Genomic DNA, 27006 nt, shown 5'->3' on the forward strand with positions numbered 1-27006 from the left:
GAGCTGTCTTCCCACCTGCTCTCTCTGAGACTGTCTCTATTTTGCTTGGTGTGTAATTGGCATATTAATATATCATTTTGTGAAGGTTATTGTTTAAAAGCTGAGTCGAGCTTATTTTAGATGAGTTGTTTTAAAGGAAAATATTAAGTAAATAAGTAAAAGTGTAGGTGGGTGTGCATAGGAAGGATTTATGACCTGGTGTGAGAATGACTGAGGTTTGGAAACTCCTACCCGCTAAACCCTTCCCCTCCCCCAGGGTCAGTGTAACTATCTCCTCTCCAGGGGGCTTCCCTTACCCATCTTGGCTAGATCCCAAGCTATATGCTCTCAAAACTTGGTTTTTCACCTGTCCTTTCAATCAAAGTTATTTTGGAGGCAAGTAACTGCATCCCAGACCAAACCGAATCCCAAATATGAAGAATTATGTCCAGCTTCAGGCACAGCTGGATCTAGGTGTTTAAATTATGTCATCAGAAATCTGTCCATGTACTGGCGGCCTTTCCTATGTGTTGATCTCATTCTTAAGCAGCCTCTCTACTCGTGGCAGAAAGAAGGCCCTCAGCAGCTCCACGCTTAGATTCCTGCAACTTAGCAATGACCCTAAAAGGGCTAGCACTGGGCCTGGCATACAGTAGGTGCTCAACAAACACCAGCTATACGTTTAAGCAACACAATTCTTAACTTGAGGAGGAAAGCGGGACTCGGAGGGTCAAAGGATGAGAGAAAGGAGCTTTCGTGGCTTACCCTTCCAGAATCCAAACTGCAAGGTATAGTGTGAGCAAGGCCCTGAAATTGGGCTTCTGAACATGCCTCCAGGACATCCTGGAAACCAGGAAGAATAATGAACATTATTTTAATAGCTACCACCATTCATTGAGCACCTACTACCTGCCAGGCACCCTGCTGAGTACCTGATGTCCGGGGGGGCCCCTCTGACTCTGAGGTGGGCACTGGTATCAACACCCTCATTCAACAGAGCTGAGGCTCAGAGCTGACAGTCAGTGTCTGGAGTGAAGCCAGGAAGCCAGCAGGAGGGCGAGGCCTGGTGCCAGCCTACCGGGTGACCTTTGGCAGTCCCCCTCTCCAAGTGGAATGTCAGTTCTGCCCCACCCTCTACCTCTATCATTCTCCCTGCTGGAAGTGGGGAATATGCAGACAGAGGGGAAGCAAAACCCCAGAGCCCCTTCCCCAGGAGCCCTGCCCCAGCCTGCCCCCCGCCCAGCACTACCAGTGACGCCCAGCTCGAGGAGATTGTGGGCCTGGAGGTGGCTTCCCAGCCAACAGCTGGCCCTGGGCACCAGGGCGGGGTGGGGCCCCTGTGGGCGGGGCCCGTGCTGAGCACTCGCCTGTGCTGCCCAGGACGCCCCACTCCCGACAAGGCGACCTCCCCTCCCTGGCCCCTGGACAGGACGCAACATGAAGCGTCCCCTGACTGCTGGCTCTGTCCACAGCCCTGCCTGGACCAGACTGCTTCTAACAGGTGCGTGAGAGACCGTGGTTCCACCCACGGGTTGGGGACCCCTCCCAGAGTCTCTATCCGAGTTAGAGTCGCCCCGCTCAGAGCTGCAACTCCGGTTAGTTTAAGGCCATGCGGCACAGGCCCCCCCCAACTGAGGCTCAGATAGGGCCGGGGCCACCTGCCCAAGATCACAGGGCTGGCAAGGGCAGAATCGGAGTTCAGGACCCCACCCGGCCCCTTTCCACAAGCACACCCTGTCTTACCCAGCTATCCACCTCTAATTGTAATTTTTAAATAGTAATAGTATCAATAATAAAATAACAGCAATCCTAATACAAAGAGGCCATTGTGACTATTTCTACACGCCAGCCTGTTCTACGTGCTTTCACGTAATAACAGTTCATTCTTAAGCCCATGAGGCAAGGGCTATATGACCCCCATTTCAAAGAGGGGGAAACTGAGGCACAGAGAGATTATGTGCCCTCCCTGGGCCTTACAGCTCAGAAGTGGCAGGAGGAGGATTTGAACCCAAATGGCCCGGCTATGGAGATCACTCGTTCCAGAGACCACACACATCCACCTCTCTGATAATAAATCATCTGCCTGCTTTTCCAGGTCTTAAAAAGTCCAGTTCAGCGTAATTTCAAAACCCCAAACTTCACCCAGTTTAAAGCTCCTGTTGGTCCGCAGTCAGGCCTGTGTCAGACTGTAGTATGGACAGGATGGGACATGGTGGGCCTCGGCTCATGCCTGTTCTCCCAGTCCAGAGCTGTCGTCTGGGCCCCCAGCCCCCTCCCAGGGCCATAGGCAAAGGGGAGGAAGGCAAGAAAATGGGCAGGAAAGTTTCTGCTTGGCTGCTACGGTTGTAAGGCGGGGACAGGCATTCTGTGTGGCTGAGGCATTGTTGCTGGATCTTTCCGGGTGGGGTATCTTGGGGACGCTGGGCACTGGAGCGTGTGTTCCTAAGGCTTCCATGAAGTGGCCCACTGGAGGCTCGCTGCCACCTCCTGGCCCCCTCCAGCCTCTTTCTGCCAAGGTGACAGGTCAGCAAGCCCTGTCCCATGCAGGTCTTCTCCAGGACAGCCTCCAGCTGGCCCCCTTCGGAGGCACCCTCACTGGCTCATGGGAAACATGAGCCAGTTCCCTCAAATGTTGGAGGCGTGGGTCGTGTCCACCCCTCTGCCCCGCAGGCCTCTTCCATGCCATCCCTCGCCGGGAGGCTTGCAGGTCTAAGTTCCCACGAGCTCCAGGGGACGCCTCCCTGTTTCCCTTAGAGGCCCCTTGGAGGCACCCTCACGTGGCCTGGGAAGGAGAAAAGGCTGGGCCCTCACCCCAGGGAAGGGCTCAAGTTCATTCTCAACTCTCCCCGCCGAAGCCTCGCCGTGCGCCCCCTTCTCCCCTCCATGAGCTCTTTGTTTTTGACAATATTATTCTGTGTTAGTGTCAGGTGTATAGCGTGGTGGTTAGACAGTCGTGTACTTTACAAAGCGTCCCCCCGATATTGCCAGCACCCACCTGGCCCTGTACACTGTTATTACAATATTATTGACTATGTTCCCTGGGCTATATCTGGTGAGTCAAGGAGCGTCCCTGACTCAAACTGGGAAAAATTGAATGGAGACTTTTTCTCATTTGAGTAAAGGTTAGAGAAGAAATAAAATTTATTTATAGAAATATATGCGGGATGTGGCAAAAGTAGGTTTACAGTTGTTCATATGGAAAATAAGACAACACCCGGCTGGGAGTGACTCAGCGGTTGAGCGTCAACCTAGGGTCCAGGAGATCGAGGTTCGATTCCCGGTCAGGGCACATGCCTGGGTTGCGGAATTGATCCCCAGTGGGGGGCGTGCAGGAGGCAGCCGATCAATGATGACTCTCTCATCATTGATGTTTCTATCTCTTTCCCTCCCTCTCCTTTCTCTCTCTGAAGTCAATAAAGATATACTTTTTAAAAAAAGAAAAGACAACAATTAATAAATAATACAAGAATAAACTGTGTTTCATGTACTCACAACAGTAAATCCTGAAAAGAAATACATTTGAAATATATGTAAAATACCATTCATATTTATTCATATCATTTATATTTTTATTTTTATTTATATATTATTAAATTCTAAATTTTATAATCATAATCTTATTATATATAACTATATATAATCATATACATAATTACCTGTTATATTAATTGCATATAATATGATGTATAATTATATGTAATAATATCAGAATATAGTTATATATAATAAATGTATTAATACTTTGTTTATTAATATAACTTAATTTGTGCATAAAATACCAAAGTTAGACTATCCTCAGACCTGAAACTGAATCTCATTGAATCTCAGGCACTCCTGTGAAATGGTTACTATCAACCACCTTCCTTGATAAGTGGGGAAACTGAGGCTCAGAGCCCAGAAGTAAATAGTTATAATGTCAAGTGTTTATCTGGCAATCACCTTATTAATACGCTTTACAAGCATTAGATGTAGGAATTTTTAATTTTGAAAGACTTTGCCAGACTGCCCTCTGCATGGGGTTGTATGAGCCATGTATGAGTTCCTGTTACTTCAGCCTCACCAACACAACATCAAACTCTGGACCTTTGCCAGTCTGTTAGGTGCAAAGTATTATCTCAGTTTGTTTTAATTTCCATTTCTCTTGCTGTGCATACAGCTGAACATTGTCCCTATGTCGAGGGATATTTAAATTTTCTTTTCTAGGGACCATCTACCCATAACTTTTGTATATTTTCCTGTTAAGTTGTTGATACTTTTCTTATTGATATCTAGGAGCTCTTTATATATTAGTGAAATGAGCTCTTTGTCTGTGATATCAGTTGCCAATAATTTTTTTTCTGGTAGGCCATTGTTATTTAGACTTTGTGGGTGGTGGGGTTTTTTTAACCTTTGCAGAATTTTTTTTATGTTAAACTTTTCAGTCTTTTATGGATGGGAGTTTGTGTTCTTACAACAAAAGTCACCATTCCAGTGATAAGCAGAAGAGTGGGGTGGGTAAGTGCGTAGGGTCTGGAACCAGACTCCAAGGGTTTGGCTTCAAGCTCTAAACAATACAGAAATTTAATGATGGAAGTGAGAGACACTGAGGGCAGGAAACACACTCGACAATGTAGTGTAGTGGTTGAGAATTTTGGCTTCACAGGTGCTGCTTACTACATATGGCATCCTGAAAATTCAGTCTCTGAATCTTTGTTTCTTCATATCTAATAGGGTAGAATTGTTGTATCAATAAGGGTCGGGGCAAGAAGGAGAGGGTCAACTCAAAAGGAGTAATGAGGAGAGTTTGATAAGGGGACAATTTGCAGAGCTGTAGGCAGGGCATAGGTAAAGCGACATGGGATTGTGCAGCACCCAGGGGCTAGCAACAGTGGTAAGCTGTTACCTGCCCTGAGCTAGATGCTGCAAGAGGGAGAGTGGACCCCCAAAACCAAAAACGTGGTATATGGAGATGGTCACCCAATAGGAGCTTCAGTAGAGAGACACAGCCAACCTGTGCTGGTGGAGCAAGGAGGGAGCTGTGGGACCAGTAACCTCAAGGTCACTCTCATTGGCAAAGGCAAAAGGCAAGGGGACCACAGCAGTGGAGCTCAGAGAAGTCAGCCTTTCAGGAGCACAGAGAGCAGAGAAGGTTAAAGAGTGGAGCTGACCATTCAGTGTGATGTGTGCTTTGTGGGGTCCATGTATAAGAAATAAGTGAGATAATACCATGATTAGACCAGTGTCTAGCTTATAGGAGGTACTCAGTGAATATTCCCTTTCATTTCTATAATATTTTTATCATGATCACTGTTGTCATCATCAACTCTTGATGTGCCAGACTCCTCGCTGGCTCAGGAAGGGCTGCTTGGGGCAGCATCTCACCTTGGGTCCCACGTGCTCCCCCTTCTCTTTCCTCTCCTCCCCATCTCCTCCAGGCACCCTACTTGCATCCTGCATCTGCTCTGCCTCCTCCGAGCTGCCCTCCTCTGTGCCTCTGGACTTCTTGCACAAAGGAGCCAGTCCTCACCTTGCTGTCCCCAGCAAACTTGATGGCATTCTCTCCACTTCTTGGTTCCGAGAGCATGAGGCCCAGCCAGAAGCCATGGTCTCTCCTGAGGGCCTCCCAGGGCCTGATCACACTGGCCGGGAGATGCTGGGTGCCCAAGGCAGCCTGGTCGCCAGAAATGTGACAGCTCAAGACTCGGGTAGCTACACTGTGGTGCTGGAAAACAGCAGGAGACACAGGAGTGTGACAGAGCATAAACATGTCAAGGGTGAGTAAGGCCCCACAGCGGGAGAGATGGGGTTCATAGTCAACTAGGCCTTCAAAACCCATTCTGTGAAATCAGTCAGTTTTTCCCTAACAACCCCCCCCCCAAAAAAAACAAACAAACAAACTTAAAATAGCAACCATTTCTTTAACTCAGAATACCTCCAGACAGTTCTGGTCTCACTCATGTGTATGTGGTCAGCCAAGGGGTGCCTGGGCATCAATTGGTCCAGGGTGGCTGCCTTCATATATCTGGCTTCATATCAAGCATCTTCTTGGACCATAGTGGTATGAAACTAGAAATCAGTCACAACAAAAGACTGAAAAACACAAAAATATGGAGACTGAACAACATGTTACTGAACAATGAATGGGCTAACATGAGATCAAGGTACCTTGAATTCAAAAGATACCTTGAAACAAATGAAAATGAATACACAACAACCCAAAATCTGTGGGACACAGTAAAAGAAGTCCTAAAAGGGAAATTCATAGCATTACAGGCTACCTCAAGAAGCAAGAAAAATCTGAAATAAACAATCTAAATTTACGCTTAAAGGAACTGGAAAAGCAACAAAGTCCAAAGTGAGTAGAAGAAAGGAAATAATAAAGATCAGAGGAGAAATAAACGAAAGAGTCTTAAGAAACAATACAAAAGATCAGTGAAACCAAGAGCTGGTTCTTTGAAAAGATAAACAAGATTGACAAACCGTTAACCAGACTCATCAAGAAAAAAAGAGAGAGGACACAAATAAATAAAATCAAAAAGGGAAAAGAAGTAACAACTGACACCAAAGAAGTACAAAGAATTGTAAGAAAATATTACAAATAACTAAATGCCAAAAAATTGGACAATCTGGACAAAATTCCTAGAAACATACAGTCCTCCAAAACGGAATCAGAAAATCTGAATAGACAGATTACAACTAATGAAATTGAAGCAGTAATCAAAAAACTTCCAACAAACAAAAGTCGTGGACCTGGTGGTGAATTTTATCAAACATTCAGTGAAGAACTAACACCTATTCTGCTCAAACTATTCCAAAAAATTCAAGAGGAGGGAAGACTCCCAAGCTCATTTTATGAGGCCAGCGTTATCCTAATTCCAAAACCAAGTAAAGATACTACAAAGAAAGGTTAATATCCCTGATGAACATTAATTATAAAGTCCTCAACAAAATGCTAGCAAACCAGATCCAGCAATACATTAAAAAGATCATACACCATGATCAAGTAGGGCTTATTCTGGGGATGCAAAGTTGGATGCAGACCTCCACTCAGCACCTATGAGGCACACAATATCCACAAACCAATACAAAAGATTAAACAAAACAAAAGATTTTACACCACGCAAACAAAACAAAAGATTAAAATCACACAGTCATATCAATAGATGCCGGAAAAGCATTTGATAAAATTCAGTACCCATTTGTGATAAAAACTCTCAGCAATGTGAGAACAGAAGGAAGGTACCTCTCACAGCCAACATGATACTCAGTGGGCAAAAACTAAAAGCATTTCCCTTAAGTTTGGGAGCAAGACAGGGATGTCTGCTTTCACCACTCTTAGGCAACATAGTGCTGGAAGTGCTAGCCACAGCAATCAGACAAGAAGAAATAAAGGCATCGGAAACGAAAAGGAGGAAGTAAAAATTGTTATTTGCAGATGACATGATACTGTATATAGAGAACCCTAAAGATTTCACCAAAAAAACTACTCAGAACTGGTAAGTGAATTTAGTAAAGTAGCAGGATACAAAATAAATTTCCAGAAATCAGTTGCATTTTTATACACCAATAATGAACAATCAGAAAGGGAATCTAACACAACATTGATTCTTGTTTCTACACCTGGTGGGCTCTTTCTCCTCCTGCAAGACTTAGCTCAGGCACCACCTGCCCCAGGAAGCCTTCTGTGAGCTCTCTGGTCAGGCTAAAGGTTTTTTCACTTATATTACACTGAAATCAGAAATCAGCTGCTTGTGGAGGTTCCCAGCATTCACTATGGCATCACTCTCTCCAGGTTCAAATCCCACCTGTGGTTGTCTGGACCATGAGTCCTGGCCCTAAGAAACCCAAACTTCAGAATCTTTCAGCTGAAAAAGCAAAAACAAAAAAACAAAAAACCCCATAAAAATAGGACCATAGTGACAACTGTGTACGTCCCATCTCTGTAGAGAGCATCCCCCAGCAGCCAGTGGCTCAAGCCCTTGACTCCTCTCTTTCTCCCCACCCACATCTAATCCATCAGTAAACCCTGCGGGCTCTGCCTTGAGAATAATCCAGAATCCAACCACTCCTCCCAGCTCCTTGACCTCACCTTGGTCCAGCTAAGGCAGTGGAGCCAGGATATTTATATACCTCCCATGTCAGCCGTGCGGAGGGCTAGTCCCTGCGTACCCATTCCCCGGCATGCCGCCTGCTGCCTCCGTGGGCAGAATGGGCAGAATGGGCTCTGGCAGCCGGCAAAAGCCCTCAGGCAATAGAAGCAGTGTGGGCAGTTGGAAGTGGTGAGGGTGAGGAGCTGGAGTGGGGGCAGCAACAGCTCTGCCGCGCCCAGTGTCTGGAGCAGTGCCAGTCACAGCTCCAAGCCATTTGTTGTTGGTGAATGAATGAATGAATGAATGAATGAATGAATGAATGAATGAATGAATAAATGAATGTGTCTGGGGTGGGCAGAAAAAGTGCTCAGTCTCCCCAAGTGCTCTCCACTCATGTGGTCTTTCTCCCTGTTCACACAGCCAACATCAGGGCAGTGTGGGTCACGGCATACCCGACGGCTACCCAGGGCGTCATCCAGAGTGAACTCAACTACTCGGTGGTCCTGCAGTGTCTGGCCCCGATCTCCCCCACACCTGTGCTGTACTGGATCTTCAACGGGAAACCCCGTGGGACCGGGGAGAAGCTGATCATTCGGCGGTTGTCCAGGGAGGACTTGGGCACTTATATGTGTGTGGCCAAGAGCAGCGAGAATCAGGAGTCCTCCAACTCTGTGGCCATTTCGCTGCCAGGTGAGTCCCCCACCCACACCCCAGGCCCCCGCACCCTAGCTAGTTGGTGGCTAACTTTCCTGGTTCCATTGAAGAGAGATGAGGCTGGTCAGGTGGCAGGGCCTTGAAGGCCAAGGTGAGGGATACTTCCTCCACTGGTCCTGGGGAGGCACGGGAAGATTCTGAGCAGAGGGATTACAGGATCAAGTCTGAGCTTTAGCGAGGCCACTCTGACTTCCATGTGATGGGGAGATGGGTGGGAGAGACTAGGGCTGGAGAGCAGGGAGGAGGCCAGGGCAGAGACCCAGAGGGTGGATTGAAGAGGCATTCGGGAGGTGGGATGGTGGGAGTGGGGTGTGTGGAGTGAGGGTGGTTCCTCCAGTCTCACCCATTCTTCGTCTCCAGAAACCAACGTGGATTCCACAGATGAGTTCATGGAGCCGGACCCCAGTCTCATTGTGTCAGGAGGATCTGCCATCGCCCTCCTCCTGGTTGGAAGTGTGGGGTTGGTGATACTGGTGGGAGGCATTTGCTTCTCCGTCACCCAGGCCCAAAGGTACCTTCTGTCCCTCACTCCCACACACTGACAGACCTCCACTCAGCACCCATGAGGCACAGAGCTCGCTCTGCAGCAGGACAAAAGCCACACCAACAGCCTCATCCCAAGAGGCTTTCTGCTCGTTCAGAGAGGATGGCATTGACCCCTGATGTGGCCCTCTGCCTTGCCAGTTCCCACAGTGAACTGGCTTTTGTTCTCAGTGAGATGGGGACCATGTGGGTTTAGAGCAGAGGAGGGATGGGATCCAATTTACATATAACTTGCATTTTAATCCTAGGTGTGTTAGCTATAATAGCTGTAATGACACTGTAATGACACCCTATATTGAGCACCTATTATGTGCTTGCTAAACATTCTTCTGTTTAATCTCCGTAAGAGCTTGGGGCGGGTAAAAGGATGGGGTAGGGATGAAGATCTTGTTTTTGTCAAAGAGAAAACTAAGGATCAGGGAGAAGTGATTGGCCCCAGACCCCACAGCTGGAGAAAGGGATTTGAACCCCAAACCCTACCTCAATCCTAGTTCCAATCCCTAACCTACACTACCTCTTTTTTCACCATTAACAATGCACACCTTGGTAGCTCATGAACTGAGGAAGAGAAATCTGCAAACTGAAATGGTTTGGAAAGGCTTTGAGGACCAGATGGGAGGGACTGGGGCCAGGTCTCCAGTCTGTGAGTTCCATGTGGAACCTTCTAGGGGCAGGGGAGGCCAGGCTTCGGCCTGAGTCACCCACATCATCTTCATTGTGGCGTTTCCTTGGTCCTCAGGATGAACCAGGATCCTTCAAGTGACAGTAACTCTCAGGGGTGGGTTCTGTTCTTGTTCTCATTTTCAAAACAAGTGGAACCAAAGTTCAGAGAAACTCATCAACTTGCCCAACAACACACAGCTGACAAATGGCTGAACCTGAACCAAACCCAGACACGATTCCAAAGCCAGGTTCTTAGAAAGGAAGGGTGAGAAATCAGGCTGGCATGAAAATCCTCCCCCAGACCACCCTGAGTTCCTGTCTCCATGAGTGGGTGGGAGGGGTCACTTCTTGTCCTCCCCAGCATTTTGCCCAAGACCCATTTCGTTTCCGACAACAAACCAATGCTGGTGTCCACCAGAAGGAACCAGCCTGGTGGAATCAGCTGTCACGGCTAATTGGAGATGGTCATGGGACACATGGCTGTCTGGACCCTGCCAGTGGGGAGGGGTGGTCCTCAGAAAAGAGGGGCATGGGCTAGTGGAGAGCCCTACACACATCATCCATGCCCGCCGAGGGCCAGGAGAGATCCCTGTTGTTTGCAGTTAAGGCTATGGACCCCAAAATGAGGCTACTTAGGTTCACCCCAGCTCTACCTTACACTAGCTTGTGGGACTTTGGGTGAGTCCTTTAATGCTCTGTGGCCCATCTGTAAAACGGGGACAACGGAAATACTTACTCAGAGGGTAAGAGTGCGAGTACATAGGACAGTGGGAGGAGAGCGCTGTAAATAGTGCCTGGCACGTGCTGAGCCTTCAATAAATGTCAGCCACATGTATTATTATGATGACTGTCATTATAATTTCTCTTTGTTTCATTGCAGGACTGACAGACGAAGAATACGAACATGCTGCTGAAGTGTCAGTACCTGCCTGTCAGCCCGAGAGGTGATGCCGGGAAGGGTGGGAAGAGAATCCTGGGTTCAGGGACAAGAAGTTCCTGGGAGCTCCATATGAGACCTCCTCCCTCCTGGGTTCCCGATCATTTGTTTGTGGGATGTTCCCCCTTTGTTGAGAGCCCGAGGGACAGACTGTACAAGACATCCATCTGCCCATCTCACCAAACTCCCGGAAACCACCTCCATAAGCAGTGTATATTTCATAAAACTCGTGGAATGCAAGCAAAAGAAAGTCTGAAGTGGCTCAATAAAAAACAAAAGGAAGGGTTTAATATTAGGATCCAGTAAGATTTTCAGGAATCCAAGGGTGTATCAGTTAGCACTTGCTGTGTGACGTGCTACACCTTCACATACTTAATGGCTTGATACCACAGCCATTTATCTAGTTTCCAATTCTGTGGGTTATCAATTTGGGCTGGGCTCAGCTGCACCATTTTTCTGGTCTCCGCTGGGCTTACTCATGCAACTTGGGCAGTTGGCAGATCGTCTAGGCATTGTCTGGACTCCTATAGCCTCAGCTGGGAAAACCAGCCTCTCTCCACATCATCTAACTCCCCAGCAGGCAGACCTTAGCTTGTTCACTTGACAGAGGCAGGATTCCCTGAGTGAGAACAAAAGGGGCAGTGCCTGTTAGAGGCACTGTAAGGAATTAGCACATTTTCACTTCCCCCATATTCTATTGGCCAGAGCAAGTCACATGGCCAGCCCAGATTCAAGGGGTGGGGAAACTGACTCCACCTCTTAATGGGAGGGGAAAAATCTGAGTGTCAGTGCTGGGACCATAGCAGTTGCTCAGTGCCTCTCTCTGCATCCCATCCCTCAACCCTTGTAACCCTCTTGTCCAGGAACATGGATGCACAGTTCTCTCTCTGTCTCTTTCTACAGATGGCTGCTCAATGCTTCTCCATCCACATGGAGAAAGATACCATCCCATAGCTTCTGCATCTGTAATACTGCTGTTTAAAGGAACAGCCCAACTTAGCCAAAATCCCTTTACCCTGTTTCTGAAACCATGGGGAAGGCATCTGATTGGCTCACTTGGGTCAGGTGTCAACCTTGGTCCCACCGCTGTGGCTGGGGTGGGAGCAGAGATGTTTTGTACAATCAGAGCCTTGGGACCTCAGCCCTACCTATGGGGGCTCAGTGCTCAGAAAATGGGGGAGTTTGGCCTTGTAAACTGGGCAGGTATCCCAAAATAAGTCTGCTACACATGCAGCTTATTTTTGCTCCTTTTCAAAAAGAAGAAAAAAACTTCTGAATGCTGAGAAGTGTGTCTGTGGTCGCCACCCCCAGAAATCACACTGTAGATGAGATTGGCCACTCCTTTCTGAGCTGCTGGAGAATCCTGGCAGATGGCAGGAAAAGGGAAACTGAGTATGGATGAAACTCCTATGTGGAAATACCTAACATTTGAGGAACATTCAGGCTTCTGTGACCAACAGAAGGCCACCTACCATGTCATTATGATTTGCAATAAGAATAGCAGCCCCAAGTTCGAATCTTGTCTGTTGAGGGCCGTCCATGTGCCAGGCACTGCACTCTGTACCTCATGTGATTCATATCTTATATCCTCCTCACTGTACCCATTGTGGAAAGGAGAATCCTTCCCCATTTCACAGACAAAGCAGGTGAAGGTCTGAGAGGGTAAGTGACTTGCCCAGGGTCACAAGGGTGGGAGTCCTAATTAAACTGACTTAGGAGAATTCTTGCTAAAATTTGGACAATGTAGAGATGAACACAGAAGTCCAAAAGTCAGAACCTAGTTAGAAAAAAGTTCAGGGGACCCTGAATCAAGTTCAATCAATGAGAGAATCTTTGTCACTATATAAAAATATGATGATCAGGCCTGGCCGGGCGTGGCTCAGTGGTTGAGCATCAGCCTAGGATCTAGGAGGTCATGGTTCGATTGCCCAGGTTGTGGGCTCCAACCCCAGTCAGAGGCATGCAGGAGGCAGCCGATCAATGACTTATCATTGATGTTTCTCTCCCTCTCCTTTCCTCTCTCTGAAGTCAATAAAGATACATTATATATATATGTATGTATGTATGTATATGTATATGTATTACATTATATATATATATGTATGTATATGTATATGTATATGTATATATGATGATCGGGATGCTTCAAGCACCAATAACAGAAAGCACACACCACCACCACCGCCACCGCCACTGCCACCCCCCCCAACTAGCCTGGGCTAGGATTAGAAACAAGAAACTGGATCGTCTGGTTTTACCCCAGACACCATGTGTGGAATTCAGCTCTGTTTGTTGCCTTCCTCCGCATGCTGGCCTCACCCTCAGGCTGGTGCCAAGGCAGCTGCCGCATCCTGGGTGGCAGCGGGCTCTGGACCCGAGAAGCAGCCCATCCACGTGAGCGAGCTTCTGCAGCAGCCGCCCCTCCGTCTCATTGGCAGGTGCTGATCAACCAATCCCTGGCCAGAAGCGGGGCACCGCCCGGGAGGCTTGGGCCAATCAGGACCTGCCCTGCGGAGCTAGGGAGGAGGGGTGAGGGCTGGGGGGGGGGCCTGGAAGCCTGGAGTGCTAGCTGTGGCTCCCTCTCTGGAAAGCCGGAGGATGGATGCATTTTACGCTCTTCTTTTTGAGTCTGTGCTAAGTTTCTATAATAAATCTACTCTTTTTTAAAAATTGCAAATGGAATGAAAGCCGTCGTTGTTTTGTTGTTAATCCTTACCGGGCATATTTTTCCCATTGATTTTCAGAGAGAGTGGAAGGGAAGGGGGGCGGGGGGGAGAGAAACATCGATGTGAGAGAGACACATGGATTGGTTGCCTCGGGCACAAGCCCCGACCAGGGCCGGGGATCAAACCCACAACCAGTCAGTACATGGGCTGACATTAACCACTGAGAACACCTTCCAGGGCTAAATTTATATTTTAATAGCCATATGGTAATTAGCACAACCCTGGGCCCTTCATCACCCAGACTCTGTCCCAACAGAGCTCAAAATTATAATTGACCTCCCACACACACTTCTCCAGTCACAGGCCCTCTCCCATTGGGCCCCCACTCGTCCAGGATTTTGCAGCTTCCTCAAAGCATCTCAATGGCGTGCAGCCTCTGAGCCTTTGCTTGCTTGTGCTATTAACACTCACCTCACCCCATCTGGTACACCTCACCCAACCCATCCTGCTCCACTGCCTACCTCATTCTTTCTCTTACTCCAGATCACAGCTGTCCCCGCCTCCAGGAAGCCCTCCCTGCCCCTCAAGCTGAATGAAGCATCCCCTTGGGTTCTCCCAGCCCCCGAGCTTCTCAAACCCAGAGTTGATCACTCTGGATCATCATTATCTGGAGCTCGGTCTGTCCCACACACATGCAGACATGTGAGAGAAATATCAATGATGAGAGAGCCATTGATCAGCTGCCTCCCGCATGCCGCCAGCTGGAGAGTGAGCCTGCAACCCAGGCATGTGCTCTGACTGGGAATCGAACCCCCGTCTCCTGGATCCTAGGTCAGTGCTCAAGTGCTGAGCCATGCCAGCTGGGCAGGAGCTGTCTTAATCATCACTGTGTCCCCAGCACCGCCCAGCATGGAGCTGGGCATAGGGAGTGTGTGTTGGAATGACTGACTGACTGACTGACTGACTGCTTTTGAAGAACCATGCTAAGAGCTTTAGAATGAGCCAGCCATGGGTCCAATCCCATCTCCCCCTTCTGGTAGACTTGCCACTTATTCTCAGTCTCCTCATCTCTAAAATGGGAACAGTTACTCATGGTGAGTGTTGAATGGGGTAGTATGTGCTGGGCCCAGGGGTGTGTGGGGGGCATTGCTCAACCAGAGGCCATTATAACTGTTGTTATAATTACTGTTCTTGTTACTGACAGTCACATTGTGTGGGAAAAAGAGGTTGAAGGGAGTCAAGGGAGGAGTGCTGGGAAGCCCCAGGAAGTTCCCCAATCACCCTGGGAAACTGGTTCAACCAGTGTCTGCACATTCATCCCAGGGAGCACAGGTGAAATCTCTGAGCCTGTGGAAAGGGTGCTGGGGCTCGGTTGCCTCGGCCATGTCTCGGAGGCACCCCCGGGATCCTCGCTGAGCTGGCCCACTGCAGACAGCCAGGGCCCAGCCCTCCAGCCCCCTCAGTGTCCAACAGGTAGACCCCTGGCATCTCCACAGGACGCCAAGATGGAGATTCCCTTGAGGACCCAGAGCTACTTCTCAAAGGGCCTCCTGCTCTCAGGTAAGGAGGAAATGTACCCCCAGGACCCAGGTGAGAAGGTGGGACTCAGCACAGGGTTCGAGGTTTCCCCTTTGAAGAAGGAAAACTTGTCAGGAAAGATGAAATTATTAGAGTAAGATGAAAGGGGGAGAAGCAGAGTCACAACCCCATCACCATTTTATCTATGGAATTTTCTAGAATGTTAGGACCATGAGGACAGGAATTTATCTGTGTATGTAGTTCCCTGCTATATCCCCAGTGCCCAGAAATCTTGGGAATTTTAGACATATCATATATAACTGGTATTGTAGCATAAATAATATATATGCCTATAAGTATTGGTTACAAGAGAGAATTAATGAATTCAGAGACTCCCAGTGCTTAGAAGCAGATCACACAGCATCTCAGGGTGGAAAAACCTTCTGGATCAATGGAGTGGCAAATCTGTGGCATGCATACCTGGGTTTCCACTCCCGAACCCAGGGCAGACATCACTAATCAACCCCAGCACTGTTTCCAATGAACAGTACTCAGAGAGTGTTACCCCTAGATGAGGGCTTACAGGGCAGGGAAAGCTACTGTCCCTGCCCAACACACCTCTGATCTCAGCCCTGCCCGTAACTCCCCACAGCCACAGTCCTGGCCCTCTGGATCCCCCACAGCTCCTGGGCGGCCCTCCGCATCCAGAAGATTCCAGAGCGACCTCAACAGAACCAGGACCTCCTCCTGTCTGTCCAGGGCATCCCAGACACTTTCCAAGACTTCATCTGGTACCAGGGGGAGGAGACAGACGGTGGCACAAGGCTGTTCACCTACATCCCTGATATACAGCGGCCCCAGAGGGACGGCAGTGCCATGATGCAGCGTGACATCGTTGGCTTCCCCAACGGCTCCATGCTGCTGCGTCACGCCCAGCCCAACGACAGTGGCACCTACCAAGTAGAGGTTACCATGAACCCTGCCTGGACCCTGCGGGCCAAGACTGAGGTCCAGGTGGCGGGTGAGTGTTGGGTGCTGGGGGAGGAAGCAGGGAGGCTAAGCAGCAGCTACCACGTGCTGGGCCCTATGCAAACACTTCCTCTGTTCAACACGCATCGATTAAGTGCTTACTGTGTGCCAGGCCCTGAAGATATTTACTCCCCACATGCTTTAGCTAATAAAATATCTGTTGAGTGACAAACACAGAGCCAGGCCTGGAGAATGGACCATCTCATTTACTCCTCACATGCATTCATTAATGAAATAGTTATTGAGCACCTAGCGTGTGCCTGATCCGAAGGGATACACTATATCACTCAATCTTTATGTTCATACGCCAAGTGGTTTTTGATGAATCCACTCTGGACACAGCGCTAGAGACAGGATAATGGACAGCAGCAGCTAACATTTCTTGGACACTAGTTATGGGCCAGGTACTGTTGTAAATATGCCTAGAGCATAGCTTCTCAGCCTGGGCACTGTTGACATTTTGAACTGGTTAATTCTTTTTTTTTTTTTTAATCCTCACTTGAGGATATTTTTTCCATTGCTTTTCGGAAAGAGTGGAAGGGAGGGAGAGAGAGAGAGAGGGAGAGAAACATCCATGTGAGAGAGACACATCAATTGGTTGCCTACTGCATGCACCCTGACCTGGGCTGGGGATCGATCCTGCAACCAAGGTACATGCCCTTGACTGGAATTGAACCTGGGACCCTTCAGTCCACCGGCCAATGCTCTAACCACTGAGCAAAACTGTCTAGGGCTGAACTGGTTAATTCTTTATAGCAGGGGGCTGTCCTGTGCACTGTGGGACATTGAGCAGCATCCCTGGCCTCTCCCCACTAGATGCGTGGCCCCCTTCCAGTAGCCACAACCAAAAATGTCTCCAGCCCTAGACAGTTTTGCTCAGTGGTTAGAGCATGTGGACAAAGTACTCAGCAAAACTGTGCCTGCCTGCCTGCCTGCGGGGCACTGGGAAACCGTATTCGTTCATTCATTTATTAATTCAACAAACATCCAATGAGCACCTGCTGTGTGAGAGGCAGTTTCTAGAAGGGACAGGACAGAGACTCGACCCTTCTGCTGGATAGAATAGCAAGGTCCTGTCACAGGAGCGCATACCGCTGCCATCAGCTTTGGGAACTGCAGTGATTCACAGGCTTCCTATTTACATGCTCGCTGTTCATAATCAAAGGCAGAAAATACAACGAGTTATAAAAAGAGGGCGCTTCGTCATGTGAACCAGGAAGGGTTTTTATTGCAGCGGCGGAAACTGCTTCTGGCTGATTTAAGCAGCAAAGGAACAGATGGAAAAGATGCTGAGTCCTCACCCGCAGTCCCTCAGCATGGGACCTTATTTGGAAATCGAGTCTTTACAGAGGTCATCAAGTCCTAATGAGGTCACTAGAGTGGGCCCTGAGCCAATATGACTGGTGACCTTATAAAATGGGGAAACGTGGACACAGAAATTCGTATGTGAAATTGCCCGGGGTTTCTATGTCGGAAGCAAGGCGACGCGTTGTTCGGCGTATTTAAATGAGCTGCTCACGCATGAGGCTGGAAAATGTCTTTATTTGGGGCAGGCCTCTGCCCAGCTAAAACTCAGGCTCTCTTTCCAAGAAACAAGGCGGCGTGGATAACGCTTTCCTGGCAGCAAAGCGGCTCCCGCGTCCGAAGGCCTCACAACTCGACCGCTTCCAGAGCGAGGGATGTCTTCCTGCCAGGCCCAACTACAGCCCTTCACTTCACTCTGGTTGGACAAGCCTGAACCAATCACTAAGGCCAAGAGAATGACGAGTTCCGATTGGCTTACATCTGCCCGGCTGCCCATCCTGATCCAATCACTGCGACAGGGGCGGGACTAGCCTGATTGGAATAAGCCAACGGGGCCCCACGCAGAACTGGGGGTGGGGTCGATCCCTCCGGAAAGGAGGCTTCGCGGGGGGGGGGCGGTGATGAGGGCCACCCACATGCCCGCTCTGCCAACATTAAGCCACTAATTGCGTAACTAAGTAAGTAAACTCTGAAGATAGGGTGTATCAGGAGTCTCCGTGGCCTGGGTTGTCAGAGAAAGCGTCTGGCAGAGCTGGGAATGGGGAAACGAGCAGGAGTTACGGCGCATGGGAAGAGCATGCGGTGCAGAGGGAACAGCGCGGGCGAAGGCCGGGCGGCCGGGACAGTGAGGAAGGGAGCCCCGGTGATGAGACTGGGCGGGTGGACTGGCAGCAGGTGTCAGAGCGAGCAGGTCCTGGCCGCGGGGGCCTGGATGGTGTAAGAAGATTGGGCAATGAGTGAGTGAGAGGGAAGGACAGGACCTGAGAGGTTCCCTGAGCCAGCCAGCCTCAGCCTTGCCCCACCTCCTGAGTCACTCAGGGAGGCCACTGAATTTCCACCTGCTGTTGTGGGGATTGGATGAGACAGAAGGTGCAAAAGTCTCTGGTACCGTTTCTGGAAAAGGAACAGCTTTCTATCCTCTACCCAAAGTGACCTCCTGGTGTGTGTAAAGTCATTCAGTCTTCACAAAAACCCTACAAGGTAGGTCTTCTTATTATCCCCATTTCACAGATGGGAAAACAGGCACAGAAAGGTTGATCAGTCTGCCCAAGGTCAACAAAAGCAACTAGGAAGCAAGGACTAGAACCCCAGTATTCTGACCTCAGAGTCTATGAACTTAGCTGCCAAAGAAGGGTTGGGACATAAGTGTCCAACTTGAGTTTAAAGGCTGGAAGTCCTCATGGTGGGGGCCAGAAGTCACGTAGGCTTTGTTCCGAATCTGACATGCTGAGTTTGAGAACCCTGCAAGTCAAGTCCCCTGTAGCCCCCCAAAGAGAGAAACATCAATTGGTTGCCTTCTATGTGTGCCCTGACCGGGAATCGAACCGGCAACCTTTCTGTGCACGGGACAATGCTTAGCCTACTGAGCCACACCGGCTGGGCATGGACACATTGGGTTTTATGTGCAGTGGAATCAGCCAGACGGTTGGATACTCAGGTCTGAAAAGTAGGAGAGAGCTCTGGGCTGGTAGTTGCAGTCACATATCAGTGCTCTTTAATCTCTGACACTCCTCAGGAAAGTTTACGGAGCTGCCCATTACACACCTGCCTGTGAGCGCTGGGATTGTGGCCGCCATCTTCATTGGATCTCTTGCCGCTGGGTCTCTCCTCATCGGCAGCATTGCCTATCTCCTGGTGACAAGAGGCTGGAGGGGCCAGGGCCACAGGTAAAGGGCCACAGGTCACTCTCTGCTTTCCTTCTGTCTCCTGCCCAACCCTCTCAATCAATCCCACTAGTGGATTCTTCCACAAGTCACAGCATCTGACTCATGCGCAATCTCATCAAATCTTGGAACTCCTGAGGTGAAAGGATCTTTCTGCCCTGTATCAGACAGCATTCTGCATTGCAAGGGACAAAAACCCAATGCTTGAACTGGCTTACAAAGAATTAGAAAGTGTTTTTGTCCTACATAAGCTTCAGGTATGGCTGGATCCAGGGACTCAATTTTGTCAAGAAACTCCTCCATACATCTCTCAACTCTGCTTTTCTCCACAGTGGCTTTAGTCTCAGGCAGGTTCTCACTGTGTAGTGTGACAAGAAAGCTCCTAGTGGCTGCAGGTATATACCCCACCAGCTCAACCACCGCCCGAGGCTACCTTCAATCACATGTCCTTACATGGACTGGTCACCGTGGCTCGGTGCTGGAATGCTCTAATTGGCCGAACATGGGCTATTAGTGCAGCTCTGGAGCTGGAAATAGACCCAGAGTCACATGATCAAATGGATTGAGAGTGAGGAGGGGTCCCCCAAAGGAAAACCAGGTGCTATTGCCAAAGAAGTAGAGTAGGTGGTGGGCAAGCAAACTTATTAGATGTTGCCTACCTCTGCATGGCGGGAGAGGGAGAGGTTGGGGCCTGTTTCCCCAGGAGACGGCCTGTTCAGGAAAAATTCCTTCCTCATGAGATCAGCCTCTTCGGAACCTTGTACTGAGCTGGTTGCAGATAAGGTGTCTAGTTTTTCTGCCAGTCTGTAATCCCCAGAAAATGAAAGCAGCAACCTTCTCTCTTCCCTTAACTCTTTCTCGTGTGTTGTGGTTTCGTAACCTTCATCACTTTACTTGTCTTTCTCCTGAGATGTTCTAATTTAGGGGTGGCAAAGAGCACCCCTAAATAATATAAGCAGAGCCACCTTAAAATGTAGCCAGAGCAACAAACAAAATAGAAACAGATTCATAGATACAGAGGATGACTGATAGCTGTCAGAGGGGAGGCTGGAGGGGGGCTGGGTGAAAAAGGTTAAGGGATTAAGAAAAACAAAAACAAAAACTCATAAACAGACTATAGCATGGTGATTACCAGAGTGAACTCGGGGTGGGGGGGGCAGGTAAAAGAGGGTAAAGGGGGGATAAGTGGTGATGGAAGGAAACTTGACTTGGGGTGCTGAACACACAATACAATATAGAGATGGTGTATTATAGAAATGTACCCCTGAAACCTACATGATTTTATTAGCCAATGTCACCACAGTAAATTCAACTTAGATAAATAATAAATACAGTGGAGCCAGAGCTGCCATCCCAGAGGAACCAAAGAGGTGGTGGGAGGATTTGTCCCTCAGGCAGTAGTTTGCCATAGACTCTAGAGAAAGCTAAGGCTTAAAGACATGAAGTCATTTGCCAAATGGCATAGAACTGGCCTGTGAGTGCCAGGAGTTTCTTGGGATCCGAACCCGGCCTGAGGGACTCATATGCCCTCAAACCAGCTTTCCCCCCATTACATCCAGTGATACTCAAAGGATCTCAAAGATTCTCAAAGCCCTGGCTAAAGTGTAGGCAACTTGGCATCAAAAAACTCAAAAGCATGGGAATATTTAAATACATGAAAGTGTTTAGGGGTAAAGGGCCTGATGCAGGCAACTCACCCTCAGATAGTTAAGGGGGGAAATATGGGGAGGGGGGAGAGAGAAGACAGATGCTAAAGCAAATGGAGTAAAAAGAATAGGCCAATCTTGAGTAAAAACTCTGATGTCCTTTGTACCATTTTTGCAACTTTTCTCTAAGTTTAAAATATTTCCATATGAAAGGGTGTTTTTTTTAATGGTTTGGTATTTTTAAAGGCTTTGAAGTACGTGGTGAAAAAAAATCTGTTTTCTGTTCTCTGCGTTGCTCTGATTGTGGCAAATGAACATCTCACTCAGGGTCTGGTTGGCTGTTAGCGCCTGACACCCGCTGGCATTCATCAAGACAAAATCGGTGACTAGGTCCAGCTACACATTCCTATCATTGTCGGGCTTTCCTTTTTCTTCCTGGTCATTCTTTGCTTATGTCTAGTTGGAAAGAGTTTTTATGTATAATATAACAGCTTCTAATGGGTCTCCCTGCTTCCTTCCATTCCTGGCCCCACAGTCGATTCCCCATTCAGCAGCCAGAGAGATCCTGTTAAAATCAGTCAGCTCGGGTCCCTCAGAGTCAAGGCCATGACTCTCACCATGGACATAAGACCCAGCTCAGTCTCCTGCCCCACCTCCCCTCCCTGACCTCACCTCTTCCCATGCTCACAGTCTCTCTTCCCAGCCACACTCCTCTCCTTGCTGTTCCTTCACAGTTCCGGCTCCTGCCTCAGGGCCTTTGCACAGACTGTTTCTGCTGCCTGGAACTCTCTTCCCATGATTTCTGTACAGCTGGTCCCCTTGGTTGTTTCAGGCCTTTGCTCAGATGTTACCTTCTCAGTGAGGCTCCCCAGACAACCTACTTGGAACTGCACACACACCCCTTCCACCTTCTGCTCCTTTTCATCATTTTCCTTTATAATATATCTCACTCCACTGTTTATTGTTTATTCAAATTCTATTTATCATCTATCTATCATCTAATCTATGGCTCTCTCTCTCTCTCCCCCCACCAGAGTGTCCGCTCCAGGAGGCCAGGGCTCTTTGTCGGTCTTGTTCCCAGCTGTGTCCCCAGTGTCTTCAACAGTATCCAGCTCATGGTTGGTGTTCCATAAATATTTACTCAGTGAATTTACAAATTTGTGGTAGTGATGCCAAGTGTACTTTTTAAAGAAAAGTATTCAAATGAACCAATTTAAAGAGAAATTTATTCTTTCAAATACAAGCAAAAGTTTATCTAGAAAGTTACAGAGGTTGAAAAAGTGAGCCAGCTGGGCTGCATGGGCTCAGGAAACAGTTGCAGAGGCAAAAGAAGGGCTCTTGGAGCTTAGGAGAGAGAAAGAGCGAGCAAAGGTTCTCGCCTTGAGGGAAGGAGAGGGGGAAAAGCATTGGGGGGGGAGAGGGTGCCTACAGAGAAATATTAAGGAAATCATGAGCAGGTGGATAGAGCAGAATTGCTTAGGTGGTCTATATAAATGGTGACCTTGGAGAAACGTTGCTCATTGGCTTAAGATGGAGGCTGGGGAAACTGAGGACGGGCTGTGAGGCTGGGGACTATGGGAGAAGAGACATGGATTGAACAGGCCTCGTCCTGGCTCACTCTGAAGCAGGGACCATCTCTCTGGGGCCTGGTGGGCTTTCTGGCTCCCCCGGGTCTCTCTCCACCTACCTGAACGTTTGACTGCACTAACGTCGGTTCCCTCTCACGCCCCCAGGACGGCCACCACAGGGAAACTGGAGCTGGGCCCCAGTCATAACACTGGTAAGTCGGGGGCCCTGTCTTGCTACCCAGCGTCCTCATGGCTTTTTCCTCTTCTCCGCCAGCAACAAACCCCCTTGCCTTCTCCTGCTTGGGGCCCCCAAACATTTGCCTCACCCAGACCTCTCTGGGGTCCCCAAACTCAGCCCACAGATTCTGAGGACATCAGCACTCATCCCAAACCTGTTTTTCTCCTCTCCTCAGTGACTGGCACTACCTGTCCCCAGTCACCACCACACCTAGCCACCAACAGGCCACAGCCCACCTCAGGCTCCACCGCCCAGATCCCCACACCCAGCTCCTCACTGGTCTTTCAGCCTCCGGGCCAGCCTTCACACCATTCCTGGCAGGGTCCTTCTAAAACTCTACTCAAAGACCTTCCATGGCTCCCCAGTGCCCTTAGGATAAAGTTCAGACTCCCTAACATGTCTCTCAAGGACTCCCATAAACTGGCCCCCACAGTCTTTCCTGGCTTCACCTCTTACATGTAACATTCCCATTCTCAAACAAACAAAACAAAACTAAACAACATATATTTATATATATATGGATATATATATCCATACAGACCACTCTGGCCCTGCCCACTCTAGGTCATCCCTCTCTGGGGACAGGTCTGTCCCCACACTAGACTGTGAGCTCCTGGAGGGCAGGGCCCGGCTGCCTCAGTCACTGCTGTGTCCCTGGCATAGGGCTGGGCAAGAAGAAGGGTTTGCACACGTTAGTTGAATGAATACATGAATGTCAATAGCAGCCAGAGTGGGCCTCGGCCACGTGTCAGCTGGCTTCTCCTCTTGTCCTCTGCTTCAGATGACAACAACATCTATGAAGTGATGCCGTCTCCAGCCCTCCTGGAGTTCCCTCTTAGTGACACGGGGCCCATGAACACCGCCACGGTGAGCCCCCACCTCTCTCTGCTAAGCCTGCTCTGACCTGGTGCCTCCCCTCCAGTTGGCTGTGGTGCCTCTTCCCGCAATTTGGGAACTGTGACGGCCTCCCAGCATCCTTCCTTATTTAAAAGCAGAAGGAAAAGAGACTGGGAGGAAACAGCATCAAGCGCATTTGTCTCTGAGCCTGGAGGCTGGGGGTGGGCTCTAGTGCCTCTCTGGTCTTTATTTTCTACACTGAGCATATATTCCCTTTATACTCAGGTGGGAAGGATTGATAAAAATAAGAATTAAGTTAAATAAGAAGAGAAGCTTAAGAAGCTAAGACTAAAAATGTAGAACCACAGGTGTTGACGGGGAGGCTGAGTGTCGATGGTGTGATCGGCAGGCCACTGGACATGCCGCCCGTGAAGCAATGTCCTCACACCCATTTCTCAGAGGAGAACCCTGAGAAGCAGGAAGGCTGTACCCTTCACCCAGGGCCCCGCAGTCAGGGAGGGGCCATGGCGCCTGGGAATCAGGTCTGGCCTAACCCCAAAGGTCAAAGAGTGGGAGGTGGGAGGTGCCCGGGCCTGGCTCACCTGTGCTCTTCCCTTGCAGCCCCCGGCCCTGCCCCCACCCCCGCCGCAGGTACCAGAGAACCAGCACTACCAGGTGTGGGGCGGGGAGGCAGGTCGGGAAGGGTCCTGGAGACCGCTGGGAGGGGGCTGTCCTCACCACCACTCCCCACTGTCGGGGTCTGTAGCTCCCAGGAAGCCTGTTACAGCCTGGCTGAGAGACCCTGGGCGAGTCCTTTCCCCTCCTGGGCTCACAGTTTCCTCTTTTGTCAAAGGGATTCAAGGCTATGAATTTGCTCAGGAGGAAATGAAGCCCAGCGAGGGGAAGGACCTCCGCAAGGTCCCACAGCGGGTCAAGGCCCCTCCCTGGGCCTGGGTCTCAGCCTTACCCACCCCTCCTGTCTGCCCCTGGATCCCTGTCGGTCTGCCTGTCAGTCTCTGTGTGTCTCCACTCCTCTCTTTCTCTCTCTCCTTCTGTCTTTCCCTCTTTCTTGTATCTCCTCATCTCTTTGTTTCTCTGTCTCTTCTCACCCTTTTTGGTGTCTGTCTCTCCCGTCTCTATCTGTCACTCCATGTCCGCCCCTTTTTCCGGCTCTTCCAATATCTCCATGTCTCTCTTTCTGTCTTGGCCTTTCCATTCTCCGTATGGGTGCGTTTTTCTCCGTGTCTCCCAGTCTCTAGCTGGTTTTCTGTCTCCCCCTTACTCTCACCCCCCCTAACAACAATCCCTCTCTCTCTTCCCCCTCCCCCAGGAACTGCTGAACCCCGACTCTGCCCCTTACTGCCAGCTGGTGCCAACCCCTTGAAGGGGCCCCCCCAGCCAGGCCAGTGGGGAGAAGGCGCCACATGCCCGCAGAAAAGCCACACCGGGACTCAGCAGGACCAAGCCATCAGGGCTGTGGGCTGATTGGGTGGACTCACTAAAGACACAGCCAGACATCAAACAGCTTATTCTATGATGAGAGTTAAAAACCCAACAGCACTGAGATGACGCTCCACTGCCGTCAGGTGGGCGAAATTAAAACAAACCAAAAAACCTGGCACTTCCACGTGCTCACGGGTCTGGAGCGATGGGCTCTCATCTTTGCTGGCGGCGGTGAAATTTAAGTTCTCTTTTGGAGAGTGACTTGAAAACAACGGGTTTACCTGAGATGCTATACACTAGCATCTAGTGTATTCTAGTCTCTTGCATCTAGTCTCTGGGTGTTGCATTCTGCAGGGATCCTTGGACGTGTACTCAAGGAGACATGTACAGAAAGGTCATTTCAGTATTGTTTTTCATTGTAAAAACCCATTAGAAAATGGATTGATAAACTGTGGTATATTTGCCATATTTGGCCGTTAAAATGAATTAATACACAGTATGTGTATTAACTTGACTACATCTCAAAAGCAAGGAGTTCAAATGGCCAAGTGGTAAGACTCGTTTAGAACACGGGAAACAAAGACTGGGGTGTACACACACCCCAAAGCATAAAAGCTTGTGTGACAATGACAAACGCCAAAATCTGGCTTGTTTCACCTCTGGAGAGGTAGGAGGAAGAGGCTGAAGCTGTACACAGGGGAGCCTTCAACTGTATCTGTAATGTGTTCATTAAAATATATCAAATGTGAAAAAAAAAGTTAAATAAGGCCATAGGGTGGGGCCCTGAGCCAACAGGACTCATTTCCCACATCGAGGAGGCAGCTGTCTGCCAGCCAAGGAGAGTGGCCTAAGGAGAAACCGCCCCTGCTGACACCTTAATCGTGCACTTCCAGCCTCCAGAACTGTGAGAAAATAAAAATCTGTGGTTTAAACCACCAAGTCTGTGGTGTTTTGTTATGGCAACCTTAACTGACTAATACGGACTCCTCTTACCACAGCCTCAGGAAATGGGGTTACCCAAGGGGTCTTTTCCTTCATTACTATAAAACCAGAATTAAATATAATAATAATAATAGCCCCAGTGAGAACACCTAGCCTCTGTGCTTTTACACGTCTGAATTTCTTGAATTCTCACAATTAACTTGCGAGGCTGGGGCTCTTCTAGTCCCATTTTGCAAAATGGAGGCTCAGAGAGGTGAAGTGACTATGCCAAGGTCACACAGCGAGTATAAGGAAAGACCAGCACTGCGGTGAGAATGAGCTGGGTTATGCTGCAGTAACAACCCCACAATCCCCATGGCTTAAAATATCAAAGCTTTCTTTCTTTCTCATGCTACGTGTTCATCTCAGGTAGGCAGGTGTGACCAGGGTCCGAAGAGCTCTGGTTCACATCTATTCATTCGGGAACCAGGCTGACAGAGCCCATCACTGTGCAGGGAAGAGGAGGGACCACGGCAAACCACGCACTGGCTTTTGAAGACTTCCAACCGGGAAGTCACACTCCCACTTGCATTTCACTGGCCAAAGCAAGTCAAGCGGGCCGGGCAGGTGCAGTCCTACCATGTACCAGAATGAGGAGAACTGAAATATGTAGGAACAGCCCGAGGGACACACCACTGGGATTCACACCAGAGCCCACACTCAACCACTACGCTCTCCTGAGAGAAAGTTCCAGGCAGGCCTGCCCTCCTCCAGGTATTCATTCAGTGACTCATTCAATTGGCAGGTGCTGGGCCAGGGTGTTGGAGGTGCCCCGGGGGAAAAAGTACACAAAGTCAAAAGATATTTAGAATGGAACATTGATAGAATTTGGTCCTGGATTAGCTGTGGGTGATTAGAGAGGGGGCATGTCAATAACTTATCTGTTCATCAATTCGACAAACAGTCATTGACCACCTGCTCTGTGCAGCTCTTCTAGGCACCGAGAGGCGGCTGTAAACTCACAGAGGTCCCTGCCCTGGAGAGCTG

The 27006-nt window shown here is 49.2% G+C and overlaps 2 protein-coding genes across 2 annotated transcripts; both read left to right on the forward strand.

Annotated features, from left to right (window-relative positions):
• Positions 1–1398: 1398 nt before the first annotated feature.
• On the forward strand, positions 1399–11896 carry IGSF23 (immunoglobulin superfamily member 23). Its single transcript, XM_016212630.2, has 6 exons — positions 1399–1480; positions 5394–5732; positions 8469–8738; positions 9123–9273; positions 10849–10912; positions 11809–11896. The coding sequence occupies exons 1-5, from the start codon at positions 1417–1419 to the stop codon at positions 10880–10882; spliced, it is 858 nt and encodes a 285-aa protein (XP_016068116.2). The 5' UTR covers positions 1399–1416; the 3' UTR covers positions 10883–10912; positions 11809–11896.
• Positions 11897–15076: 3180 nt separating this feature from the next.
• CEACAM19 (CEA cell adhesion molecule 19) lies at positions 15077–25080 on the forward strand. The gene is made up of 7 exons (XM_087827248.1): positions 15077–15131; positions 15742–16110; positions 19159–19309; positions 22686–22732; positions 23540–23619; positions 24217–24270; positions 24926–25080. Exons 1-7 carry the CDS (start codon positions 15077–15079, stop codon positions 24977–24979), a joined length of 810 nt encoding a protein of 269 aa, XP_087683374.1. The 3' UTR covers positions 24980–25080.
• The last annotated feature ends 1926 nt before the right edge of the window (positions 25081–27006 follow it).

Source organism: Miniopterus natalensis, chromosome 18 (genome assembly GCF_054644295.1).
Source record: "Miniopterus natalensis isolate mMinNat1 chromosome 18, mMinNat1.hap1, whole genome shotgun sequence".
Taxonomy (NCBI): domain Eukaryota; kingdom Metazoa; phylum Chordata; class Mammalia; order Chiroptera; family Miniopteridae; genus Miniopterus; species Miniopterus natalensis.